The sequence below is a fragment of the Lissotriton helveticus genome, chromosome 8 (genome assembly GCF_964261635.1).
Source record: "Lissotriton helveticus chromosome 8, aLisHel1.1, whole genome shotgun sequence".
NCBI lineage: Eukaryota > Metazoa > Chordata > Amphibia > Caudata > Salamandridae > Lissotriton > Lissotriton helveticus.
The window spans coordinates 12,762,395-12,779,433 of NC_136069.1; the positions used below are offsets into that span (position 1 = coordinate 12,762,395).

The following is a 17,039-nucleotide window of genomic DNA, read 5'->3' on the forward strand; positions in this document are numbered from 1 at the left end:
GAAAAAAGTTGGCGAGATTGCGATTCTTTATAAAAAATGCCTTGAGATAACCTGTCTTCCTGCCCTTATCTTAGGCTGGGAGGCTCTCTTGTTTAGTTGTAATGTGAAGAACCAAACAAAGTTGCATCGTCTTTTAGTCTATAGAGCGCCTGGTCCTAAGACTGCATTCTTGGAAGCCGTTAATGAATTTCTGGAAAGTAAGGCACTTCTAGATAATTTTACTATACTGGGAGATTATACTTTTCATCTTGATGAGTTGATTAATAAAGACACCATATCTCTTATGGACAATTTATGATGTTTTCATTGAAAACAACTCGTCACTGATCCCACCCATCAAGCTGGCCAGATAATAGATGGCATTTTCACGAATTCTAGGGAGTTGTATTTACTCTATATCATACAGGTTACTTGGTCTGATCATAAGGATGTCCAGTTTGAGTTTCGTTTCAAGCAGACGAAGACCGGCCTTAGCTCAGAACATCAGATTAAGAAGATCAGGCCTTGGAACAAAGTAAACAAACAAGATATAATTAGAACACTAGAGTCCACTCAACCAGTGTTAATGGTCACTCCTGATATGGCAGCTTCGCGATAGTCTAACTAGATTCACGAGGCAGCAATGACATTAGCTCCTTTGAAGAAAGTCATTAGTTACAGAAGAAGCCCATCAGCCCCTTTGTTTTCTGAGCAATTAAGACAAAAAAAGAAAATGTGTCGTCAAAAGGTAATGGAGACAGAACTGTGCCCCGTAGGAAGAAGTGAGATATAAAGAGCAGCTTCAGGAATATAAGAAGTTTGAGGCATGTGGGCTGCTGAATTCATATCTATAGCATAGATCGCCGCCTAGTGTTGTGTCCGGATGATTGCACATTGTTGTCCTGGAAGAAACTTCAAAGTATCACGAGATAGGTGGCTCCTCCCCTGGACTACAGTGCGCATGGGCATCGACTCCATCCCCAGATTGTTTTTTTCCGCCATTGGGTTCGGATGTATATTCGACATCTCCAGTTCGGAATCGATATAGACTTTTCTTAAGGCCCGAAGGCCTTTTCCTATACCGTCGGTATTGTTTTTTGCGTTCGGTCCCAGCTCTGTTCCCGAGTCGGACGTCCAGAGGAGTCGCGCGGCTCTTCGGTGCTCGAGGCGCAGTCGACGCAGCAAGACTTTCGACGACACATCTTGGAACGGAGTCCGTTCAAGAAATGTCCCGTGTGCGGATCCAAGTACCCACACATCGACGTCCACCCGGTGTGCAACAAGTGCCTGTCGCCGGACCACGATGAAGCCAACTGTATGGCTTGTTCCAGGTTTCAATCGAAGAAGACGATTCGACTTCGGCGCGCGGCGCGCCAGGAGGCCCGGCAGTCGGCCCCGGCACCGGTGGACATCTTCGACAGAGAAGAAGCAGACGAACAAGAAGTTCATATGCAGATTTCCCCTCCAGCGATCGACTATGAATACGACGCGGACGTCGAGCTGGTCGATGCAGAAGAAGTCGTCGACGAGGTAGGAGACGACAATGAGGCCTATGGGGCCACGGAAGATAGCTCATGTGAAGAGCTAAGCCCCGATCAGACAATCAATAAGGCTCAGGTCGAGGGATCGCCACGGCCTTACCCAAGACCTTCCACCCAGATCCACGGCCTCGCCTACGGGCCAGGCTACGGACACTTCTGCGGAGCCGACGTTGGTCAAAACGAAACCGAAGCTGAAACCTTCGGTGTCGACGAAAACGAAACTAATAGAGACGCCGTCGAAACAGAAGACGTCTGTCCCTCCGGCCGCCTCCTCGACTCCCGATACGTCGGTGCGGCCGCAGCCGAAGAAGGCTGTCGACCCGGGGAAGTCGACCAAGGGCGCCGAGCCGAAATCGCTCAAGGGCGCCGAGTCAAAGTCGGTCGAGGGCGTCGAGCCAAATTCGGCCAAGGGCGTCGAACCGAAGACTGGGGCCCCACACGCAGTAGCCAAGGCCCCCGACACTCGCTGGTGGACCGAAGACGTCTGTCGGGTCGACGAAACCGTCCGCTACCTTTACGAAGCAGGTGTCGGACTCCCTACAACGCATCAGGTACAAGGCTTCCGCGGCCGCTCCGAAGGAAGCTTCCACCACGAATCCAGCTGCCACAACGCCAAAATCTTCGACGCCACTCCTGTTTACGTTTCCGCCGAAGGTAGCACCAAAGGCCTTCGCACCACGGCCGGTCGCCGAAGCGCCCATGCAAGTGTCTACGGCGTCGAAGCCTTCTCAGCCGCTTGGGAGCTTAAAGCATCGACAACCCTTGGTGGAGGAGCAGTCGGAACACTTTATCGACGCCGACACCGGGAAACTTACCCTCTACAAGAGGACGATCACGGCAACCCAGCCTTTTGAGTCCTACACAATTCCTTTGAAGCGCAAGAAGCCTGCTGCGGACTCCCCAGTTCTAGTGGAGCCGCTTGCTCGACGGACTCCAAGAGTGGCTACACCCTCACCCACTTATTCAGATGTGGAGGGTGGAGAAGGTGATGACGAGGAGTATAACTTTCCTGCCAACACTGATCCTGAGGATCACCAAGACTCATGGACTGATGCAGGTGACCCAGGGGATCAGCACACTGCCCAGGACCCTCAGGTGTACAATGTCAAGACCTCTCCTACGGAGGATTCGACGGCATTTAATGCTCTTAATTGAGAGACGGGCTAAAAACCACGACGTCCAGCTACATGCTGACTCAATCGAAGTGGACTTCCTTTTTGATACCTTTTCCACAGCAGAAAAGACTGTCAAGACTCTCCCCATGCTGAAAGGGGTTCTAAAACATGCTGCAGACATTTTTAAGGAACCCACACGGGCCAGGGTGATCAACCATAGGATTGAAAAGAAATATAAGCCGGCACCTGGCGACCCTACCTACATCAAGGGCCAGTTGCCATTGGACTCTCTGGTCGTTTCTAATGCCCGGAAGAGGGCGAATTCGCAAACCACTGGTGATGCTCCTCCCCCAGACAAGGAATCTAAAGTGCTGGAGGCATCAGGGAAGAGGGTGGCGGCTCAAGCGGCCAATATCTGGCGTATTTCAAATACTCAGGCGCTCCTGGCCAGATATGACAGGGCGCACTATGACACACTAGAGACCCTGTTGCAACATCTTCCAGATCAGTATAAAGAGGCAGCTGAAATGCTTATTCAGGAAGGGAAGCTTATCTCCAACGCTTCAATTAAGTGTGCACTGGACGTGGCGGACACCGCGGCCAGAGCCATTAACACCAGTGTCGTGTTGAGACATCAGGCCTGGCTCAGGATCTCCGGTTTCAAGCCGGAGATACAACCCACCATCCTCAATCAGCCAGTAAACCCAGATAGGTTATTTGGTCCTGAGGTGGATACCACCTTGGAAAAGATAAAGAAGGATACCAAGACTTCGAAGTCCATGGGGGCTCTCCAGTCCCAGCAGTTTCGGGGCAGTACTTTTTGTCGCTCAGGCAATAGAGGTGTTTCCAGAGGCCAGATGTCCCAGCAAACGCAATACAATAAAGGTGGGGCGCAGTCCTCTTACACCAAGCAGAGTAGGGGCGGCTATCAGGGCAACAGCACCAAGGGCAGAGGTTGTGGAAACAACAACTCCCGCTCCTCCGCCACCAACAAACAGTGACGCCATGTCCCTGCCCCCCGACCATACTACACCTGTCGGAGGAGACTCCAGCAGTTCCTGCCGGTCTGGAAATCCATCACCACAGACAGGTGGGTCAGGAAACTTATCCAGTTCGGTTATTGTTTGGAGCTCACATCCACTCCACCCAACATACCACCAAAACACCGTCCTATGTCCACAGAGCATTTGCACTTATTGCAGCAGGAGGTTGTTGTCATGCTGCAAAAAGGCGCTATAGAGCTCGTGCCAGTGGAGGAAGAAGGCACGGGAGTGTACTCCCTGTACTTCTTAATCCCGAAGAAGGACGGGTCCCTCAGGCCTATTCTGGACCTCGGGCCCCTAAACCAGTACATTCTCTCAGAACACTTCCACATGCTAACGCTGCAGCAAGTTCTTCCGTTACTCACGCAGAGGGACTTCCTCGCAACCTTGGACCTCAAGGATGCTTACTTCCACATTCCACTCCATCCATCACACAAGAAATACCTCGGATTCACCATTCAGAATCGGCATTATCAATTCAAGGTCCTTCCTTTCGGAGTGACCACGGCCCCCAGAGTGTTCACCAAATGTCTGGCGACAGTGGCGGCGCACCTCAGTAGACAGAACGTACATGTCTACCCTTATCTGGACGACTGGCTGGTTCAGGCAAAGTCGGCCCAGCAGTGCGCCGCCGACATGTCCCACTCCATTCACCTTCTTCACGGTCTGGGCTTCTCACTGAACTATCCAAAGTCGCACCTTCAGCCGGCCCATGTGCGGCAGTATCTGGGCGCGACGATAGATACCCTGGTGGCCACGGCTCAGCCAACTTCAGCGAGGATTAACAACATCCAGTCGCTAATCCAACAGTTCAGACCGCAACACTCGCTTCCTGCGAGAGTGTTCATGCAGTTGATAGGCATGATGGCCTCCTGCATTTTCATTGTCTCGCACGCGAGGTTACATATGCGTCCGCTCCAAAAATGCTTGGCGCATCAGTGGACTCAGGCTCAGGGGCAATTAAAAGACCTAGTGTTGGTGACCGGTCGGGCATACAACTCTCTGCATTGGTGGAATCCACACAACCTTTGCATGGGCCGACCGTTCCAGGAGCCTGTGCCACAGATTATCCTGACAACGGACGCATCTCTCCAGGGATGGGGAGCTCATGTACTCCACCACACGGTGCAGGGATTATGGACGATGCAGCAAAGGAAGATGCACATCAACTACCTAGAACTGATGGCAATCTTCATGGCGCTGAAGGCATTCAAAGTACATCTGTGCAACAAGGTCGTGTTGATCCGGACGGACAACATGACGGCCATGTACTACATCCAGAAGCAGGGAGGTACACACTCTCCACAGCTGTCTCATCTGGCTCAGAGCATGTGGAAGTGGGCCATTCAGAGGAACATCTTCCTCATGGCGGAACACCTCCCGGGCACAGACAATCAGATGGCGGACCTGCTCAGCAGGTACAGCCACCAAATGCACGAGTGGGAGATACATCCATCAGTACTCCACCCGTACTTCCAGCAGTGGGGTCATCCAGAGATAGACCTGTTCGCCACGAGGGAAAACACAAAATGCCAAAGCTTTGCCGCCAGGTTCCCTCACCCACAGTCGCAGGGCAATGCGATATGGATGAACTGGTCAGGCAGATTTGCGTACGCTTTTCCCCCAGCACCTCTCATACCGCTGGTGGCAAGAAAGCTAATGCAACACTCGATGACACTCATTCTGGTTGCTCCTACGTGGGCACGCCAGCCATGGTACACCACGTTTCTAGAACTCTCCGTGGTCCCGCATCAACGGCTGCACCTCACGCCCAGGCTTTTGACGCAGAACCATGGCGACATTCAGCATCCAGATCCGCAACAGCTCAATCTGGCGATCTGGCTCCTGAGGTCTTAGAGTTTGGCTACCTTGACTTGCCTCCTGAATGCATGGATATCATTCGGGAGGCGAGAAAGCCAACTACCAGAGCATGCTATGCAGCGAAATGGAAGCAGTTTGTACTTTACTGTACTGAACGCCACATCAACCCACTTGATGCGTCCATTCCCAACATCATATGTTATTTGTTGCATCTTTACAAATGCAATCTAGCATATGCTTCCATTCGGATACACTTATCCGCCATAGGGGCTTATCTCCAAAACAGGCAGCATCTCTCCGTTTTCAGGGTGCCTGCCATTAAAGCCTGCCTAGAAGGGCTGAAGCGGGTCATCCCTCCCAGGACCCCGCCAGCTCCTGTATGGAACCTCAATATGGTCCTCACCAGGTTGATGGGCCCACCTTTTGAGCCTCTACATTCATGTGAGATTCAGTTCTTAACGTGGAAAGTGGCTTTTCTCATTGCTATTACGTCTCTACGACGTGTTAGTGAGCTACAGGCGCTCACTGTACAAGAGCCTTTCATACAGATTCACTCAAACAGGGTGGTGCTGCGCTCTAACCCTAAATTTCTTCCTAAAGTGGTTTCGCAGTTCCATGTCAACCAGACCATTGAACTGCCCGCGTTCTTTCAAAACCCAGTAACAGTGGCCGAAAGAATGCTTCACACTCTTGATGTCAAACGAGCTTTAATGTACCAGATCGATAGGACCAAAGACTTTAGGAAAACACAACAACTCTTTGTTGCCTTTTCAGCCCCGCACAAAGGCAACCCCATTTCCAAAGCATGTATAGCCAGGTGGATCGTTAAGTGCATTCAGATTTGCTATCACAAGGCTAAGCGCACTTTGACGGTCCCTCCAAGAGCCCACTCCACCCGAACGTTGGGGGCCTCTATGGCTTTCCTTGGTAATATCCCTTTGGAAGATATTTGTAGAGCAGCCACATGGTCTACACCACACACATTTACTAAACATTACTGTGTAGATGTGCACGCCAAGCAGCTGTAGGGCAGGCTGTTCTAAAGACACTTTTTCAGACTTCTGCAGCTGGCACAGGCGGCCGCCGTTAATGGAGGGACTGCTATGTATTCTATGCTATAGATATGAATTCAGCAGCCCACATGCCTCGAACTGAATATGCTACTTACCAGTATGCATCTGTTCTTGGCATGTAGGGCTGCTGACATTCATATCGCCCGCCCTCCTCCCCGGCGCCCGTAGCGGCTGCAGACTTTTTTACACTTACTCTTAGCATGGCCATCGCTTACACTGTTACACTCCATCTTTGCCACAATGGCTAAAAACAATCTGAGGATGGAGTCGATGCCCATGCGCACTGTAGTCCAGGGGAGGAGCCACCTATCTTGTGATACTTCGAAGACTCTTCCAGGACAACAATGTGCAATCATCCGGACCCAACACTAGGCGGCGATCTATGCACAGATATGAATGTCAGCAGCCCTACATGCCAAGAACAGATGCATACTGGTAAGTAGCATATTCATTTCCCTCTCTAACATCTCGTCTTTGGACTCAAATGTCCATCTCTCTGAGGAGCTCCATCAACTTCTTGGCTTTTAGAAAGCTTCTAAAAACCTGGCTTTTTACTCTTTCACATTAGATCCTGCTTTTTAATCTCTTTCTTTTGCAAGCAGCGCCAAGACGCCTTTCGGCATACACCGCGCTTTAGAAATTAAAATTAGATCATTAACATGATAGCAGGAGTGGGGACCTCTAGTGCTTTGACTGGTGTCAGTGAGCTTCAGTATGTATAGCATTGTGTCCTGATTGAAGAGCCTGGTACCTCTGGTACTGTTACTGTGCAGCAGTGTGTGTCATTGTGCATAGTACCATCAGTGGTAATCTGATGGCAGGAGTTGCTTTGACTGTACCAGTGTGTGTTTCGGTGAGTATAGTGCTATGACCTGGTACCTCGAGCGAGTGCCTTCCTTGTGTATAGTACTGTGATCTGGCAGCTGAATCAGTGAGGAGACTGTGAGTAGATCATGTATCCACCAGAGATCTTTGCCGACGCGCAGTAGCTTTTCCGTCTGTGTTGTTTTTGACTCCAGTTTCCTTTTTGCTTCTCTAGCTCTACGCGGCCACAGAAGCGGTCCTCATCGCGCTAGTTGGTGCAACGCCTCGTTTCCAGTGGGACTGGAAGGGTCTCACCGTTAATAACAGTCTTGGCAACCAATCAGTGATCACTGACCAGGCCTTCCGGGACTGGTATAGGACGGCCAATCAGAGCGAGCGGGAGAAGCGCATCGTGTTCGATAATGACTTCACTTCAATCGCCACCGAGGTAAGATCTGGCCACGCCATTTAGGTAATAATCCTGCATTAAGTATCCTCCGCCAGAATCCCACCTTGGTGTTCCATCTCATCTGGATGCAATCTAGTGATAGCTTTAATAATGTTGATATAACATGCCTCCTGGAGGTGTGGAATCAGATGACTCTTTAATAATGTTGATATAACATGCCTCCTGGAGGTGTGGAATCAGATGACACTTTAATAATGTTGATATAACATGCCTCCTGTAGGTGTGGAATCAGATGACTCTTTAATAATGTTGATATAACATGCCTCCTGAAGGTGTGGAATCAGATGACTCTTTAATAATGTTGATATAACATGCCTCCTGGAGGTGTGGAATCAGATGACTCTTTAATAATGCTGATATAACATGCCTCCTGGAGGTGAGGAATCAGATGACTCTTTAATAATGCTGATATAACATGCCTCCTGGAGGTGTGGAATCAGATGACTCTTTAATAATGTTGATATAACATGCCTCCTGGAGGTGTGGAATCAGATGACTCTTTAATAATGTTGATATAACATGCCTCCTGTAGGTGAGGAATCAGATGACACTTTAATAATGTTGATATAACATGCCTCCTGTAGGTGTGGAATCAGATGGCTCTTTAATAATGTTGATATAACATGCCTCCAGGATGTGTGGAATCAGATGACTCTTTAATAATGTTGATATAACATGCCTCCTGGAGGTGTGGAATCAATGACACTTTAATAATGTTGATATAACATGCCTCCTGTAGGTGTGGAATCAGATGACACTTTAATAATGTTGATATAACATGCCTCCTGTAGGTGTGGAATCAGATGACACTTTAATAATGTTGATATAACATGCCTCCTGTAGGTGTGGAATCAGATGACACTTTAATAATGTTGATATAACATGCCTCCTGTAGGTGTGGAATCAGATGGCTCTTTAATAATGTTGATATAACATGCCTCCTGGAGGTGTGGAATCAGATGACTCTTTAATAATGTTGATATAACATGCCTCCTGGAGGTGTGGAATCAGATAACTCTTTAATAATGTTGATATAACATGCCTCCTGTAGGTGTGGAATCAGATGACTCTTTAATAATGTTGATATAACATGCCTCCTGGAGGTGTGGAATCAGATGACACTTTAATAATGTTGATATAACATGCCTCCTGGAGGTGTGGAATCAGATGACACTTTAACGATGTTGATATAACATGCCTCCTGGAGGTGTGGAATCAGATGACTCTTTAATAATGTTGATATAACATGCCTCCTGGAGGTGTGGAATCAGATGACTCTTTAATAAAGTTGATATAACATGCCTCCAGGATGTGTGGAATCAGATAACTCTTTAATAATGTTGATATAACATGCCTCCTGTAGGTGTGGAATCAGATGACACTTTAATAATGTTGATATAACATGCCTCCAGGATGTGTGGAATCAGATGACTCTTTAATAATGTTGATATAACATGCCTCTACGAGATGTGGCACCTGGTGATACCTTTAATAATGTTGATATAACATGCCTCCTGTAGGTGTGGAATCAGATGGCTCTTTAATAATGTTGATATAACATGCCTCCAGGATGTGTGGAATCAGATGACTCTTTAATAATGTTGATATAACATGCCTCCTGTAGGTGTGGAATCAGATGACACTTTAATAATGTTGATATAACATGCCTCCTGTAGGTGTGGAATCAGATGACACTTTAATAATGTTGATATAACATGCCTCCTGGAGGTGTGGAATCAGATGACTCTTTAATAATGTTGATATAACATGCCTCCTGTAGGTGTGGAATCAGATGACACTTTAATAATGTTGATATAACATGCCTCCTGTAGGTGTGGAATCAGATGGCTCTTTAATAATGTTGATTTAACATGCCACCAGGATGTGTGGAATCAGATGACTCTTTAATAATGTTGATATAACATGCCTCCTGTAGGTGTGGAATCAGATGACACTTTAATAATGTTGATATAACATGCCTCCAGGATGTGTGGAATCAGATGACTCTTTAATAATGTTGATATAACATGCCTCTACGAGATGTGGCACCTGGTGATACCTTTAATAATGTTGATATAACATGCCTCCTGTAGGTGTGGAATCAGATGGCTCTTTAATAATGTTGATATAACATGCCTCCAGAAGGTGTAAATGGCTGCAGATCTGTATCCGAATAAATAACCGCTTTTCTTCATGATAATAAAAGTCCTAAGGGGGGGATGCCTGGCTGATGCCCCTCAGGAGTCACATTGGCATTGCAGGGGATGGTAGCGATTAATTGGTAGCATGTTTGCATATTGCATTGGTGCTCTGTTGCAAACATAGTATCCATGGTGATAGAGAACACTTTCTTTCTATTATGGCATTTATTTCACAGCCCCCCCTCCCATCCCCCCCCATGCTTCCAACATGGAGTCCTTCCATGATCTGCATTGTTAAATATCTATCACATGTCTGGGTACTGGGGCAGATAGAGAGGACAAGGCATCAATTTGGCTGTGCGGTCTGAGACCTGAGCCTGTAAGGTCTGTGTAACTTGTCACCTACTCATCCTACCTTATCCAAGTACATTCTCTGTTAACCTACATGTCATGATAGGAAGATGTAATGTAGTGGTGGCAGAAGTGAATGAAGCTGCTGAACACACTTTAACAAGCATTGGCAAACCTAATCGGTCTGGCCTTAGCAGGTTTTGCACTGGTTATTTTTTATTGCAAGTGTATGGCACAACAATACACAAATAAAACCTAAAGCTTGCATTAAAAATTTAACATTTCGAAACATTCACTGATGTGGCTGTTTTATCGCTTTAAGCTGCACACTTCATGTTATTATCAAGGAGACAACAATAAATCGCCACATAACCAAGCGCTTAAATCAGAGGCGGCTGCAGAGTTAATTAAACACTTTATAACTTTAAAAAGGAAAGTGAAAATAATTCACCGTTCAACGGAGCAGCAAAGAAAAGGCAAAATAAATAGCTAACATGTAAAGTTAAATTACAGAAGAAATAAAACTCAAAGGCGCACTCTAAACCAAGTTGTTACTGAAGAGAAAGGAACTATTTGTAGACGGAAGAGAACAGTGTGCTTAGGCTTTGTGCAGTCACTGAACGTGGAGGGAGCCAATGGGTAAACTGGGCGGACCCACTGCTTCGTGCTGTGTGCTGCGATGGGTGGAAGCAAAATATGATTGACAATTTAGCAGACCAGTGGGTGTAGCCCTCTCACCGAAAGTCTTTCTAAGTAGCTGTGAAGCTATTGGTTTGAAAACAATATTCTGGCAAAGACGGCTAAGGGGATTTCAAAGTCCAAACCTAAAACTGTCACAAAACCCATGTCAAATTGTATTCCTTGATAGTTTGACCTGGTTTAAGAATATTCTGTCCTGGTATGTAGTTCCACTAGTTTCAGATGTTGCCAGTTTCCACTTCTGAAGGTTGATGGCTAAGTTTATATACAAGCGAAATGTATGTGGTTGGCATACGGTGTTCATTGGGCACTTAACCGGTTCAACCGCTCCCCCCCCCTCGTCCCTACTGCACTCGCCAACTGTCCGTATGTGGGGGTGTCATGATGACTGACAATAAAGAATTGATTGGACATTTGAGAGAAGATGCATGTAAATAAAAGGGTACACAAATAAACTGGATATATTTACATTAATGCAAAGCAGGACCTAACTCCATGGGAAAGTGTGGTCTCCTTAAGGTACTTTTGTTAATCAAAATAAAAATTTGTGCTGTATAGAAAATAAATAAAAGAGCTAACCGTTTGAAATAAAAGAGTAGAAGGGATTGTAAAATATCAAGAATACTTCATATAAGAAGACAATAAATAATATTAATGAATAGAAAACAAATCTGGTGAATGTTGCGCATATATGAAACTTGTATTCCGCACCCTTTAACTCAAGGCGATTATGGCGCAGCGCCCCCTTCTGTGGGAAATGGAAGTACAAAGATTCCTAATGTATGGCCTGTGCCTCTCATCACAGCAAAGCTTAGTGTAAACAAAGACCTTTAAGAGTGAGACTTGCCTTCTTTCCACCCTCTAACCACCTCTTGTTCCTCTGTCTCTCCCAGTGGTGCCTGGTGGACACCGCAGCGTACAAAATCAACTTGGCCAGCTCCCTGTTCTTCGGTGGCGTCTTCTTTGGCGTACTCATCTTCGGGCAGCTGTCGGACCGCTTTGGGAGGCGAAAGCTGTACCTCATAGGTAACCACAACAGAGACTTTTATCAACACTGTATGAAACCTTCCCTGTCCTCTGATGGAAATGAATGGGGGCGTCCACAGGGCAGTGTTATGAAGCTTAGCTTGTTTGTGTTAAAACGTGTCTGTTATTGTCTTGGGTTAGTTGTGTATAGATATATCTAAAATTTCAAACTTACTGGTACTCATTGAGTATGTGGCAGTATGTATTTCTATTCATCTGCATGTGAGTGACAGCCCCATCACTTTACAACTTTCTTATTTTTATATTTTTTCGATCTTTATTTGAAAACCTTAAATGGTTTTGCCCTGTAAAAATTGGAACCGATCAATAACTGGCCACGTTACCTGTCCAGATTCAGTAGAAGTAGGGGATAACCGGGAGCTGCCATGTAACATGCGGATAGATACTGGATTGCATTCTTAATGATCCCCGTTAACTAGGTTGAGCTGTCATAATCGAACATAAGGATCAATACTGGATTAAATTCATAACGATTACGAGCTTTGCTAATTAGCTAGTGAAGATAACATGTTAGTAGTAAATAAGTTACAACCTAGCATGAGTATAAATACTGCATTTCATTTTTTTTTGTTTTGCAATTTTTTATTGTTATATAGTTGTGTACAAACAGGTCTGGGCAGTGATAAAGTAAATGAAGTATGTCTCATTCTGGGTGGGCAATTCCCCGACAGTCGGCATGGTGTGATAGTCATCCGGCTCTGAGCTTTTGTGGGCTCTAGCATCAGTCTTGTATCGTTCTGAAGAGAGTAAATGTTATTATAGATTCTCGAACTCCCCGTCTAGATCTCAAGCCACCTCTTTCCAATCCTCTTCCATATATCCCACTTGTATTTATTTATTTATTTATAAAGTTTTATATAGCGCGAACAAGGCAGTCCTTGCCACTTGGCGAGCAATTGTGAAAATAGGGGTTGGAAATGCTTATTTTCTACTATTAAAACCTAAAATCCTAAAACCACTTCCTTAAAAAGTCCCCAATCCTTTAGATATTGCAGTATGGAGGAAAGGTTTCTGACCCATGGTGGTTTACCCAAGGTAGTGCGAAGGGAGTGATTCAATTGTAAGTATTTCCATTCCTGGCTACGAGGGAGATGAAACTCTTCCTGTATTGTTGCAAAGGGTTTAAGGTGTCTCTCTACCAGAAGCTGATCAATCTTCTGAATCCCTTTTGCCTGCCATGGTTCTCAAGCTACGGGTTTACCCCCTACCTGAATCTGTATGTTATGCCAGATCTGTTCCCCAGTATGGATGCAAGTGTCGCCTAGGAAGAATTCATGAGAACGCTGCCAGGTCATATTCGTTGTGTGAATGATTGGATTTGTGAGCTGCGAGGCTGTTGGTTTCTGGCTGTATAATATTTGAAGGCCTTGGCCTCTACGTTATCATCTGTTGAATGTCCTACCATAAACGGAGTATCAGAATGTGTCGGCCAGAGGAATGGTAGCTGGGATAAATGAAGAGCTTTGGACTAGTGTTCTGCACTAGGAAGGCCCAATCCACCATTCTATGGGCTGTCATTCTAGGCTTCATAGGTCTCCACACAAACATCTTTATCCCTCTGTCGGAGCGTCTCATGACGGAGGTCTTGACAGCAAGCAGCAGCATCCGTAACACATGTGTGAATCTGGGGACTGTGACCATCTTGACAGCCCGAACATTGCCCCAGAATGAAAGATTCGACTGGGACCGTTTTCCATATTCTGCCTCAGTATTTTTAAGAAGCAGCTCTATGTTTTCTGCTACCATCATTTGCAGACACTATAAATATAAATCCCCAAGTATTAAAGGAGTTCAAACGTATAATTTACCATAGCTGCTCTTGTCATTATTCTGGACGGCAGTAGTACCTCACTTTTGTCCCAGCGATGCCAGAGAAAGCTGGTATCAATGACATCACAGAGGGCAGCGAGGTGGCCAAGTCTGTCAAAGCAAGCAGAATTTCGTCTGCATAAAGGATCATTTTTAACGGGCCTGCTGGTGTTGGAACCCCCATGATTTGCACATTTTGTCTTATGGTTTCTGCTAATGGTTCTAATGTTACTATGAACAAAAGGGCTTAGAAGGGGCAGCCCCGACCCGTACCACGTAGTACCAGGAGCGATTCCGATAGCAAACCTCCACCGTTAGCCTGAGCCATGTGGTGATATACATAAATCTGACCTTTCCAGTTAAGTCATTGCCCAATCCAAATCTACAAATTGGTACAATACATGTGCTCTCACTTTATCCTATGAAATGCCTTTTTGGTGTTGATAGATAATGCCATCAGTTCCTCCAGTGCATTCTTTGAAAGCCACAAGACATGCTTTAGAGTGCACAGATGATTGCAAACCCTACTTCCGAGCAATGACCTAGAGTAGGGATAACCTCATTGAGATGCGAGGCCAGTATCCCCGCCATTACCTGTATATCTACATTCAGTATGCAGATGGGCTGGTAGCTGCTACAAGGCATTGTATCTATCCCTGCCATGGGGAGAACTGTGAGCTGCTTCCTACTGGTAAGAGATTATAGACTGCCCTCAACTTTAGTCTTGTTGTAGGCCTCCTTGAGGAGATCCACTGCTTCGTTCCTTACCCATTTATAAAATTCTCCTGAAAATCCATCTTCCACTGGTGCTTTGTTGCTTTGGAGATTGGTTATGGCCTGGGAGATCACATCTTTTGTTTTCCCCGTCCAGCAGGGCTCTTCCTGCATCCTTAAGGCAGAGTAGCCAAAGACCATTAAAAAAACTTGCCTTCTTTATAACACAGTTCAGAGATATGTAACTCCGTATAGTAACTTGCAAATGCTCAGATAAGTTCTAGGGCTCAGTGAGGATTTTGCCATTTGGTATTCAGTTCCATTTTGGTCTTTTCAAGCTGGCTTCTAGTATTCTTCATTTGTGTGGCATGGCGGTCCCTCATCGTAGTTTGGATATTCCGTACTAAGGACGCTTGTTTGTCAACTTGACATCTTTTGGCAAGTGCTGCGTCCCTCATTAACTGTCCTCTTATCATGGCTTTCGCTGCACCCATAAAGTCTGGGCTAAATGGACTGAACCCCTATTGTCCGTAAAGTAAGTGGTAAAGTGAGACATCGGTAGCATTTTGTCCTGGGGCTTTTTGAAGTATACAAATTTTAAGGCACCACAGCTTTCTATGGGGCTTATGAAAATTCCAATTCAGCTGTATACCGATTGGAACATTGTTATAGAGGGAAATTTCCCAAATATTGCTTCCCATGACTGTTGGTATTACTGCATGGGAGAGCAGAAAATAATCTGACCTCGATCGTGTACCATGGTCCTATGAAGGATGAGTGTATTCTTTCTCCGTAGGCTGTACAAGGTTCCAGTGTCAGTCGGGCCATTGCCATCTCTAGCATCGGCCAGTCTATTTCATGAACCATGTCGGCAGTGCCCGACTTGTCTTTTATTAGATTGGGATAATGTTCCAGTCCCCACCCAGAATCAACTGGAAGGTCCCTGTTTCTGTTAGGACTCTGTTGAACCGAAGAAGACATCGCTCTTTACTCCTGTTTGGTGCGTAGATGAAGCCCACGCTTAGAACTCTACCACACACCTTGAGTTTCACGATCACATACTGGAATGGCATTGTGAGAAGTTGGCCTGATATGTGATGTTCACTATTCTAGTGAGCACCGTGCACCAGTCCAAACAACCCTTATGGTGATGGTTGTGAGTCAACCTTATAGACCAGCTATCCTAATGGTAGCATGGACAAAGCAGTCTTAGGCTAAACTCTTTTGGCATGTGAAGCCAGCTGTTTTACCACAATATAACCCCTTGAACACCAGATGAAAGGACACCACACAGGCTATATATATAAAATATATATGTATTTATTACTAAATTAATCCTCTGAACTCTTTATGAGGTCAGAGGCACAAGCACATAACAAGATACTTAATTATCATACAATAAGTTGCACAAAATACAGTAATGCCCTAGGGGCACTTCGAACCATATAGTAAAATAGTGGTATAAGAACCACGTCACGAACAAAGGAAAGGCCTAGGGCCTGGAGAATCGCTGGGGCTACACTGTACTACCAAAGGATAGGAAACAGGAGACCCACGGGATGCGTGTGCAGTGTCTTTACACACACGCGAGTTACCATAGAGTTAGAATGGGAACTAAAGAATTGGTAACTAGTTCTTTTAGGTCACTTCCGGATGGACTAGGAGAAAGCTACTGAAAACTAGGACACTAGGATAGTCAATACCCACAGGAGCACCGGATTACTCGCCTTACCTCACCCACAGGAAGCGGGTGCATAGGTGTCAAAGTGTGTCGGGTTTCGTCGCTGAATCCTATGGAGCCTCGAAGAACGATGCTGCAGGCGACCAGGAGGGAAGTGTCCGGTTGGATCCAAGGGCGGATCGAGGATGAAGAGTAGCTGAAAGCAGAGGGGACAGAGTCTGGGTCACTAGCCAGTGACCAGGAAGGAACCAGGAAGGAACCAGGCGATGTCGCGAAGCAATCAGGTGATGTTGTGAAGCTTGTCTCTGCAGCCACGTGGACCAGGAGGTGTCGACGACGAGAAGGAGCTGGATACGGACTGTCCCACGAAGGCTCTCGCTGTCGGCAGTGTTGGCTTCCGGATTGGAGTCAACAAGCCTTGGCAAAGGCAACCCACGCAGGAATCGAAGATGGCTTCTGGATCAGACCAGCAAGGTCCGATGGGCTTCTCCTTTTCAGGGAAGCAGGGGCCAGTCTGAAGCAACCAGACCAGCGGTGTAAATTCAAAGGTTCGTCGCCACAGAGGCCACTAGCCAACGGGCAAGTGACCGGACAGACACGTCGAGCAGGAAAATGCAGAAGGGCCCCATGCAGAACTCGTGGAGTGTGGAGGGCTGATCTTCGGTGCAGTTGGTGCTCGGGACTGGTGCTTCTCAATCCCCAATGCACAACTTCGAGTGAGCCTCAGAAGTTGCACGGAAAGCAATTCGCTG

At 46.4% G+C, this 17,039-nt stretch overlaps 1 protein-coding gene across 1 annotated transcript in view; it reads left to right on the top strand.

The window, feature by feature from the left end:
• LOC144772221 (solute carrier family 22 member 15-like) overlaps positions 1 to 17,039 on the top strand; it is a 211,550-nt gene that overhangs the window by 76,087 nt on the left and 118,424 nt on the right. Inside the window, exons 2-3 of the mRNA XM_078656367.1 lie at positions 7,612 to 7,824; positions 11,930 to 12,062. Of these exons, the coding sequence (XP_078512493.1) occupies positions 7,612 to 7,824; positions 11,930 to 12,062 (346 nt within the window). The remainder of the gene's footprint in view (positions 1 to 7,611; positions 7,825 to 11,929; positions 12,063 to 17,039) is intronic.